Source organism: Engraulis encrasicolus, chromosome 13 (assembly GCF_034702125.1).
Source record: "Engraulis encrasicolus isolate BLACKSEA-1 chromosome 13, IST_EnEncr_1.0, whole genome shotgun sequence".
Taxonomy (NCBI): Eukaryota; Metazoa; Chordata; class Actinopteri; order Clupeiformes; family Engraulidae; genus Engraulis; species Engraulis encrasicolus.
The window spans coordinates 41,951,588-41,963,007 of NC_085869.1; the positions used below are offsets into that span (position 1 = coordinate 41,951,588).

General features: G+C 45.7%; 1 protein-coding gene across 1 annotated transcript in view; it reads right to left on the reverse strand.

Moving 5' to 3' along the window:
- Positions 1 to 2,669: 2,669 nt before the first annotated feature.
- Positions 2,670 to 11,420, reverse strand: part of si:ch211-214p13.3 (nectin-3-like protein) — a 15,360-nt gene continuing 6,609 nt past the window's right edge. The window contains exons 3-6 of the mRNA XM_063213943.1: positions 8,886 to 8,979; positions 4,226 to 4,377; positions 3,010 to 3,106; positions 2,670 to 2,834 (exon numbers count right to left, since the gene is read on the reverse strand). Coding sequence (XP_063070013.1) covers positions 2,750 to 2,834; positions 3,010 to 3,106; positions 4,226 to 4,377; positions 8,886 to 8,979 — 428 coding nt within the window. The 3' untranslated portion in view covers positions 2,670 to 2,749. The remainder of the gene's footprint in view (positions 2,835 to 3,009; positions 3,107 to 4,225; positions 4,378 to 8,885; positions 8,980 to 11,420) is intronic.

The window sequence follows — 11,420 nt, forward strand, 5'->3', positions numbered from 1 at the left end:
TCCAGACAGGGTAAACTGGCATTTAGCTATTATGCTGCCAAATGCAGGAGCAGCTTTCTGGTGGAATAAGAAAAGACTGGCATGGTTTAAAGAGACACTGAAACAGTTGTGGATAGTTATCCTCTGCTTTACTTTATATAATGTTTTCCTTCTCTCTTTCTCGAGCACATTGAATGACATTTGTGTATGATGTGCTATTAAAAACACAATTAATTTATTGATTTATAGCCTGTGTTATGGTGACATCAAGGAATTTCTGAGCTCCTGCCAAAATGTTAAAATCCTGTTGATTTACTTGTTATTTTAAAGGTTATAACAGGCATGAGGGAGCGGAGACTTTTTTCTAGGAATAAAGAATAACTGACCTGCGTCTCCCCTAGATACTTGTGGAAAGCAGGGGTGCTCGTTGCTCTGCCCATTACAGCTGTAATAGCGTTCCCCTCATCAAACTTATCAAGTTGTAAGAAGTAATTTGTCCCAGTCTTTAAAGCCAAACCAAAGTTAGGAGTTGATCTAACCTATTCTTCATGTCTCCCTTTTCTCCGTATGGAAGATGAACAAATGACTAGGCCTACATCCCAAATATTCTAGTTGCCATTGATGTAGATTTTCATAGAGAAATACAAAAGAATAGTAAGAGTCATAGTAAGAGTATGTTTTGGAGAGTCTGAGTGGGCCCCTCACTGGCGCACAAACACATCTGGGCATGGGGGATGGTAATACTGGGAACACTGGTGGTAATACTGGGGAATGTCAGAAAGGAACTAGGGGAGAAGGTTTGCTGACCAGAGACAGTGACACCCAACACTGACAATATCCTTATTTGGGCATCGGCCAAACCTGTGACTCCACTTTTGGGGGTATATAGCCCATTGTCCAAGGCAGAAGGGACACACAATCTGGACCAGCACGATGGCTCTGGGTTCTAGAGGAGACTGATCAGTTTCCCTGGTGTCATGATGCAGCTCGGGTCAGTAGGTCTTCTGCTCTTTGACTGTTTGTCATTGTACTTGTGTGGCAAAGAGCGGAATAAATGTTGTACTCCCTTTCACATAGATTTTTTGTGTAAGTTTGATTATTTCTGGTGTTTAGATATTCGGTTGGATTGATTCTCCGCAACACCATAATGTGCAGCTTAGATGACTGTTGTCTCACTTCTGCTGCACTGTGGAAATACAATTTTCGGACAAAAATGATGACGGGTAGTAAACTGGCATACGGTACAGCATTAAGCCGGACAAAAATGCAATACAATAGATGAAATTGCATCTAAGAAATGCACATTTTCTTGGGGGGAGGACCCCCAAACCCCCCATCCTAAAATAATATTTTTTTCCTGTCACAGACATGGTCACCCTAGAGACTGAACAGCATGCATGGTCACCTCTGACTGCTTTTAAGAAGGTTGTCATTCATAAAACAGTCCAGCCTTTTAAACAGCACCTCAGGGGCGGAGCTATAGGGAGGGCGAGCAGGGCACTTGCCGTTGGGCCCAGGGCCCTCTCGTATTGGTGATGAGGGCCCTATTGTGAGCTTGGCAAGCTGTATAGGGGGCCCCATTAAGGGTCTGAGTGCAATTGTTCCGCCACTGCAGCACCTCCAATCACCAGCACCACAAGTCTTGTCCCGCTCATTTCTCGTTGACTCCATGTGAGGTCGACTCTCCAGATGCCCTTTTTCAGACAGCGCTTGTCCAATAATTCAATTTCCCCTGTGGGGATTGATAAAGTCTCTCTCATCATAACCAACTCCAGTATGTTGGCGTTGAAAATCGCATATTCTGACATGCCAAAGAAGTCCAGTGAGACTCGGCTGGCTCACATAGTCACAGAAAGCTTGATCCCCTGCTCATTCCCACGACATGCTAACTTTGAAAACAACTGTTAAGCTACTAAGTTGAGAATCTATTTCTATGATGGCAGATATGTAATAGCTCTGTTTTAAAGTTAGCTATAAGATTGTGGATTATTGCAGAGGACTGTTGTTGTACTCTTAGACCAATCGCCTTTGGTGGATACAGAGTGGTGAGTGAGAGCTAGGGCATCAGATTGATACATTTAGCTTTGTAGGATACAGCTGGAGCCTGGCTTTGAGTGTGAAAGTAAGAACGTCTTCATCCACAGCTGTGTTGTGAAAGACTGTAGGCCTAGGGGAAATAGAGTAATCTGCAAAAAGGACACAGGCGAGCTTTCCTTGGAGTTTGAGTCCCCTCCAGTCTCTCTGGTGCTGCTTGTGTGATTGACAGATCACAGATTGTGATGGAGTGACCATCCCTAGGGTTGTGTGTGTGTTCTGACTGTCACGTCAACGAGCCTGGCTCTTTGGTGCAGCAGTCAGAGCCCCTGTTTACTACCCCAGAAGGTCTGGGTTCGAGTCCCGGCTGAAGGCCCAGTTTACTACCCCAGAAGGTCTGGGTTCGAGTCCCGGCTGAAGCCCCAGTGTACTACCCAAGAAGGTCTGGGTTCGAGTCCCGGCTGGGCAACTCTACTCTCCTTCGCAACATGGATGTTTTCAGGTGGAAGAGAATGGCTCAGACTGTCTTGCAGTAGCACCCAAGCACACGTACGTGCACACACACACACACACACACACGCACACACACACACACACACACACACACACACACACACACACACACACACACACACACACACACACACACACACACACACACACACACACGCACACACGCACACACACAGGTCAGAGGTGAGACAGGACCCCACAGGGGGAGATTTGGCAGTGCATCTTAGATTGACATGGACGTGGTGTTCCTGTGTAGCAGCTTGCTGGCCAAATCCTTCAAGGTCTTCTGTTGTCCCTGAACTGTAACACTGCAAAAAAACCACCCACACACAAAGAGCAATTAGCTAACTTTGAAAAACATATTTCCTGTACACACACAGGCACGCACATGCAAACAATAGAAAAATGTGCACGTGAGCGCGCGCGCACACACACACACACACACACACACACACACCCTTGAGTGACCGTCAAAAGACTTACCTCTGCCACAGTAAGAGCAAAGTGATTGCAACAGACACCACCACAGCTGTCACCACGGCAATCAGAGCCCACAGAGGAAAGTCTGTCCAAAATCCATCTGGGAGGGAGCAGATGAGGTCCCGTTAACACACACACACACGGAAACATACAGGTACACGCCCACACGCACTCAGTCACTCGCTGTCACACACACTCTCTCTCTCTCTCTCTCTCTCTCTCCCTCTCTCTCACACGCGCACGCTCTCACGCACGCACACATGCCCGCACGCACACACACACACACACTTGAGTGACAGCCAAAGCAAAGGCTTACCCACACACACACAGTGAAACCTCTACAATGCACACATGCACACTCAAATTGGTAACTTAATACTTAATACACAAGTTGCAAGCCAGCTGCAGTGCAAAGTACAGCACACAGAGTGTAAACTGAAGACGCCGGCACACTCCCACAGACATTTGCCCCACGGCTAGAAAGACAGAATGAGGTAATGAAGTGAAGAAATTCCAAAGTGCTCAGGAAAAGCTGAGGAAGGCAAACCATTCACCATTTGTTACTCCCAATGTTTAACCCCTTAAGATGCGGCTTTATACATTTGTTGTTACCAGTATGGTAATGACCAAGTAGTGGTGCATTACTAAAGGGCCCGTGTTGTGTCATAGTATTGTAGTGCTATGGTAGTTACATTTCAATGAATATTACAGCGTGCCACTGGAGGTACGGTGTGCATTAAGGGGCTACAGCTCAGATACACCCCGCTGGGAAAACAAATATACTGTTAACGCTGGATTAGTGTGTGGGAGGAGTATAGAGCTGGGATAGTGGTTTAGCACATTTCCTGTAGTGGTTTCCTTCCTTAGATTTTCAAACATTGATAGAAGTATGTTTATCATGCACGCACACAAACACGCAGGCACGCGCACACACACCAATAACTTTCTCCCAACCCACAATTAGGCTACACACGTTCAGCATGATCCTGGCTTTACAGCTAGCTCTCTCTTTCTCTTTCTCTCTCTCTCTCTCTCTTACACACACAAACACACACACACACACACACACACACACACACACACACACACACACACACACACACACACACACACACACACACACACACACACACACACACACACACACACACACACACACACACACACCTTTTTCCCCCACACATTCACTAACACATCTGTCCCCCACACAGAGACTCACCATTGACGGCATAGAGGGTAAGTGTTCTACTGGCTGAGCCGTAAGGGTTGCTGGCTTCACAACTGTACAGGCCGTTGAACTCTGGCGTGAAGGGCACATACAGCCGGCTGCCCTCCGCTCTCACCCCAGCACTGGGCAAAGGCTCGCCCTGTCTGCAACAGAGGAGAGCAGGTGTCATGCCATGTCATGTGATAATGAAAGTGGTGCTTGTATCATCCTGTCTGTGTGGCAGTGGAGGAGAGAGAGAGAGAGAGAGAGAGAGAGAGAGAGAGAGAGAGAGAGAGAGAGAGAGAGAGAGAGAGAGAGAGAAGACAAGTGTTTATAAGACAAGTGCTGCTGCTGGTGTGACGGAAGTGTTCCTGCACAGTTCGTCCCCCTCGAGAAGCGAACTTGCCACCTCGTCAACTACATTGGTTCAGCAATGGGAGTCACAGTACGAGCACACTGAGCTAAAGGGCCGGTCCGATAGCCCTACGATACCGTACTGTATTCAGGCTTCGGGAGGGAGGTGTACTAACGTTCCACGCCACCACTCTGCAGTAAAGGCCGCTGAACTCTGGCGTGAATCGCACAAACAGCCGACTGACTCCTGCTCTCACCCCGGCACTGGCCAAAGGGTCGCCCTGTCTGCAACAGAGGAGAGCATCCTCAATCACCACAACAAACCCATTAAGGATAGACCGATATATATATATCGGTATCGGTATCTGGACGATATTTGCACATTTTAAATTCATCAGTATCGGCCGATACGCGTTATTTATTATTTTATGTCATTTAGGTTTTTTTTTTAAAGCACCAAGACACATCATTTTTTATGACTTGATTGTTAGACATTACTTGATTGTTAGAGTGGGTGTTCAAATGTTACAAGTTCTACCTCAATTTGATAATGTTAAAGGAATGTTTATTACTAACTTGAGACCTGGAATATTTGTCATTTTTTAACCTTTTTTTTTAAACCCATATCGGCCCCAAATATCGGGTATCGGAAATCGGGTATCGGCCAAGGGTGATGAAAAAAAATCGGTATGCATCTTCCATTAAAAAACCTGTATCGGTCAACCCCTAAAACCCATTATTACCAAATGAAGCACAGCTTATGGGTACTATCAACTGTACACAAGCCTTTGTCCATACACCATTGTTCCCCAAACATCTCAATATTCTTCATAAATTGAAAGTAGGCAAATTCTGCTGAAATACTTGCCTCCAACTAACACTTGAAACATGTCATCAATTTGTACAACTGTTTTGTCATCCTGCTCCACACAGCCATCTTGGCTTGGCCTACAAGGAAATGTAAACATGTACATACGAATGTACTTTTCTTTGAGTATTTCACACCAAAGATAAATATTTCCTTGAGGAGATAAGACTAAACCTACCGCAAACTCTTGTGAGCCTGTGGACTCAGTGAACAGTGGACTCAATTTCACACAATCAGAAAAAAACATGAAACACAGAGTCAGGCACATTGCACAGCATGCAAAGAATAGAGGCCTCACCCCCCAAACCTTGCAGTAAACACTTTTGTGGCCAATAGCACAGTGTAGGATGCGCGACTGACAGTTCGTTTTGGGGATCAGGCTTTTGCACAACGTCCTCCATGATGGTGTTGTTGATTGGCTGGCATTCAAAACAGTCCTCCACTTTATGTCTGGTCGCCCATTTAGTTGTGACCAGTAAGTACTCTTCACTCACACATGGTATGACAACTTCTTCCCCACAGTGCCAAAGTCCAACCCAATGCAGCCTGTCCATGTAAGCAGTGAGCCAGTCTGCACCCCTACCACAGTGACTTTTGGAGATATCCTAAAATCACATGCCGGCATCCATACCCGTGGCTAAGCCAGAGTCAACAGACCCCCTCGACCCCTCTGGCAATGAATCCTTTCAGTTCCCCCAGCGTCCTCAGTGACCTGAATCCCAGTTGTTGTGCCGGTAACTCAACAGGTTTCCACCCTCCATCTGGTAGGTCTCTTACCATAGCGAGTGAGGCAGAGCCAAAGGCATTTAGGCCCAAAACTACACTAAAGCTGTTTATTTGTTCTAAAAGCTGCTATCTCCAGAAAACCTCTGTGTTCCCCCTGGGCCATGACCCCCGACACACACACACCACCACCACCCACCCACCCCCTCCCTGTCTGCTCTCAGCTCCTTCCCAGGCCCGCTGTCTGTGAGGTGTGTGTGTGTGTGTGTCAGTGCGTGTCAGTGCTGATGGTTGCAAAAAATAACTTCTCTGCACTATGCAGCCCTCTTTGAGTAGACATCTGTTCTCATCTGTAGAAATTTGTCACACACGCACGCACGCATGCACACACACACACACACACACAAAGTGTTAGAAATTGTTTTGTGGTGACTTTAATCGCGGTAACAATCTCCAGTCTATCCCTCTCCCCTTGTCCTCTGTTAAAGGAAAAAAAGCCACGTAGGGCTTGCCAGGCCCCAGCAGTGCCGCAGTTTAGTAAATGTTTTAAACCGTGAGGAAAACAAGGCTGGCTGGTTGTAGCCAGGCCGTGCCCTGCTAGTGTCGCAACAGCTTCAGCGTTGCTACCAGTCAGGTCAAGAGTCAATGCAAGTACTTTCTGAGTTCCCGCAAATACGGGAACTCCTCCCACTTTGTTGGGAAGCAAACAATCATTAGCAAACCAAGGGAGGCCATTTGGGAAATGCTGTTTGGGAAATGTTAATTGTTATGCTCTTGATCAGACCAAGTCTGGAAGAGATTTGAAAGTCGATGATAATCAGGCTAGGCTGGTTGTGTCTAACACCTCATGGAGAAGAAGAAGTGTGGACGGGCCTGACACCTCAGGGCATGGGCGATCTGCAGAGGGACAAAGCCCCCATAACGGGGTCAGTGGGGAAAAGCAGTTGCTTTAGCGCTCTGTTCCATGGCCAAGTCAACATTAGTTTATTCATCACTTAAGTCAAACCATAAGTCAATATTTGCAGTAAGGGTGGAACATCCTACTTTGATTTCCAAACAATTGAACGCCATGGACGACACCAAAGGCTTGTATTCTATCTAAAGGCCCTTTGTCCCGTGGGCCATTCAACTGTTTAACAACAGGCAGAAGGACACTAAGAAGGACATCCTCATTGGAGACTGGACTGCCTGAGATGCCTGAGCTGGCCCGACCGGGAAACCTCTTTGGTGTGTGTGTGTGTGTGTGTGTGTGTGTGTGTGTGTGTGTGTGTGTGTGTGTGTGTGTGTGTGTGTGTGTGTGTGTGTGTGTGTGTGTGTGTGTGTGTGTGTGCGTGCGTGTGCGTGTGGCTTGTCCAAACACTGCACTATGGAACTATGGAACTCTCATGACCACTGGATATACTTCTTACCACAAGCAAAGACTGTGAGATGCCTGAGCTGGCCCGAAACCTCTTGGCATGTGTGTGTGTGTGTGTGTGTGTGTGTGTGTGTGTGTGTGTGTGTGTGTGTGTGTGTGTGTGTGTGTGTGTGTGTCTGTGTGTGTGTGTGTGTGTGTGTGTGTGTGTGTGTGTGTGTCTGTCTGTGTGTCTGTGTGTCTGTGTGTGTGTGTGTGTGTGTGTGTGTCTGTCTGTCTGTGTGTGTGTGTGTATGTGTGTGTGTACGTGTGTGTGTGTGTGTGTGTGTGTGTGTGTGTGTGTGTGTGTGTGTGTGTGTGTGTGTGTGTGAGTGTGAGTGCTTGTGTGAATGCCCATTACACTTGAACCTGTTATGTTGTGTGAATCTTCTCTCCTAGCATACTACCCATGCACCTTATCAGGATCAATGTTCTACTATTTATGTCTTATCCCTCACCACAGTACTATATTTAGATTTATCTGTCAACACTCAATTCTGGCCATGTTCATTTTTGACTACCTCAACTAACAAGAGTATGTTTTGCCCATTTGCCTACCCCTAGTCACAGAATATGTTTTTGCACATTTGCCTTTTTAATTTTTATTTTTCTGTAGTCTTTATTTTCTTCTCTCCCTGACTATTACCTGTATTACATGTGTCTTGAAATGTCCATATGGACATTATGTGTATTTATGTAAGTTACTTGACACCTTAATTTCCCCCCGGGATCAATAAAGTTATTCTACTCTACTCTACTAGTAATTAGTACCTTTCAGTTTATTACCTTACATGATACACTTCTTCAGTAAGAAGTACAAGTCTGTAGTATAAGTACAATGTATGCATAAGTAAAAATGTATTCAAATCGAAACTTTATGAGTAGGTACACAAGGAAGAACGCTTCATTAGGAAGTACACTTTCTAAGGAGGTTAACTGTATTAAGTAGAAAGGGTGCTTGAATGTGACATAAGGAATTAGCCTTAGATATAAACCCATAGAAAAGTAATGTGGTCCGGTGGGGGTTAACGCACCAGGTAGCATGTTGAAGACCTACCCAACAAGATATTTTGCCTTCAATCCCTGGTATAGCCGCATGAGGAGTAAATCCAAACGCAGCTACCCCTACATTAGAAAATGAAAGCCCTGGACAAAAGAACACGAGAAAGTGTCCATGAGAAAGGAACAAACTCCCCTCTCTTATTTGAGCCAAAACAAATATGGCACTTACAGTCATTCAACACACATTGGAATGTACAAACATAAATCAGTTTTCTGCTGAAATAAAATACATCCATCAATCTGTGCTTGCTGATCGGGCGTCAGTAGATTACCTGGTCCATGTGTATTTAGTGGGTGTTGGATTTCCGTTTGCTGAGCACTCGTATCCATCCTCTTTGACTGTGAATTGAACATTATTGGGAGGACCTGAAAACAACAAAACATGCACTGTGAGACTTTTAACTATAGGACAATAACCCAGGATAATCACTTTCCCTGCACTGAGTGTTGTGTGTGTTTACTTCAATGTGCAATAATGTGTATTTTTTTTGTATTGAGTGTTTTTGTATTTGTGTACATATGCACGCTGTGTGTGTGTGTGTGTGTGTGTGTGTGTGTGTGTGTGTGTGTGTGTGTGTGTGTGTGTGTGTGTGTGTGTGTGTGTGTGTGTGTGTGTGTGTGTGTGTGTGTGTGTGTGTGTGTGTGTGTGTATGTGTGTGTGTACTCTAATGTGTGCTATATGCAATGTATGCAATAGGTGTATTTGTGTATTTATGTAACCTGGCAGACACCTTAATTTCCCTTGGGATTAATAAAACTACTCTACTCTACTCTACTCTACTACTCTACAAACAATGAAATAAGATCAAGGTCAGAGGTATGATGAGGTGAACCATTCCATTCCATTCCATTTGTGTACGAATAACGGTATCAGGGGAAATGAAGTATTGGTTTGTGTCTGCAATCTACCTCTTTCAAACTTGATAAGCCTTTGGCTGGTGGGTTGTGGGATCCATTTCATATAAGCACGTACGCATGTACGCATGCACTCATGCACGCGCACACACACACACGCACACACACACACATTCACACACACATGCACACACGCACGCACGCACGCACACACACACACACGGGCGTGCACAAGCGCACACAAACAAAAACAAACAAGCACACACACGCGCACATTCCGGCACTCAGAGATACCTAGTAATGTCTGAATGTCACAAAACCTGAAGATCAGCATGCTATCACTTGCAACCCGCAGCCAGAGCTACGTTACTGCAGGGCTAATGAGTTATGTTCCTTCCAGTTCATTTGTCAGAAAACATCTCCCTGTACTGATTAGAGGCAATACATTCTTCTACTACTCCTCTGGAGAAAAGGGTAGATTATGCAGGCATTTATTTACAATACATGGGTTCACCATGTTTATCAACACAATGTTGTGAGGAGGGGCAAGACACTGGCAGCCAACCATGTTAGCTGTTTTTTGACCGACAGCGGTTTCCAACAATCAGAGGTTGAGTTGTGTGCAGTTAGTTTCGCGCAGTCAGGGGAAAACAAACATTCAGAATCCATGTATAAGTTAAGTGAAGACCACCATCTCAGTAACACACACACACACACAATTTACTCTTGCAAGTTTCTCACTCGTGAGAGACGTATTGTTTGTGTTATTCTCGGAAATCGCTACCAGACAAACAAACTTGAACAGCCACATCCTTCTTTCTGTTCCGTGACTGACAGATAATGATGACCAGACACATGCTTGGCAGCACTTCACAGGGAGGTGCAATGAGGTGAGATGAGCTGGTTTCAAATGCCATTTGGTGTTTTGGCAAAGAAAGAGAACAAGGCTGTGGCTGTTTTGTCACGCTCACTGGCATGCAACTAAACACAGGAACGGTTCATGGGCCCACAGTATGGCAACATGTCTGGACATAACCACCTTGTCTGTAAGGTTAAGGGTCTACCTGACAAGCTCATCTGTGTGAGTGAGCGAGTAAGTGAGTAAGCAAGCGAGAGAGAGAGAGAGCGAGAGAATGACAGCTGAAAGCGCGGACGTCCACTGAACGTCCACTTCAAGTGTCCGGTATCAGTCGGTTAGAATACATGAAAACGGATCATGCCTTCACACACGAGCGCGGTGCATGTCTGGCCCGACCTGTCATGTCCGCGATGCTCCTTGAAAATAAAACTCGAGTCTATTTTCCTGTGCGGATGTCCTCGTTCAATGAGCGGGCTCCATTGAAAATGAATGGCTGATGCCTGCGGATAGAACATGGACGCTGACTGTGCAGTGTGCAAGGCAGCCCACAAACCTCTCGGACTCGCGATGCTCCAGGACACGTTAAGGGGACACTCAGTCATACTTTTGAATGGTCGTGCAACACTCTCTCAATTACCCCTGAGACAGGAGAAATCCGTATTCAACTCTTAACACTTCCTCTTAGAATGATGTAAAAATTGTCATTATGCATCATTGTAGGAGGAGGTGTAAGAGAGGTGGATTTCTGTTGAGACTACAAGCCTTTTTCCCACCCTTTCAACCCCGCCCATAGGGAGAGAGAGAGAGAGAGAGAGAGAGAGAGAGAGAGAGAGAGAGAGAGAGAGAGAGAGAGAGAGAGAGAGAGAGAGAGAGAGAGAGAGAGAGAGAGAGAGAGAGAGTGTGTGCTTGCCACCAAGTCTAATCTCTGCAGTGGGAAACTAACAAGTTGAACCAGATGTTCTTTATTGCCACTCAGTCAGCTGTGATGAGTGATTAAGTCACTTGTGACAGCATAAATAGTAAGTATAGTGCGTTTTGAAAGCTTGACAACTGAACAAACAGGTTGGAATATCACTGGATGCAGCCCTCACTT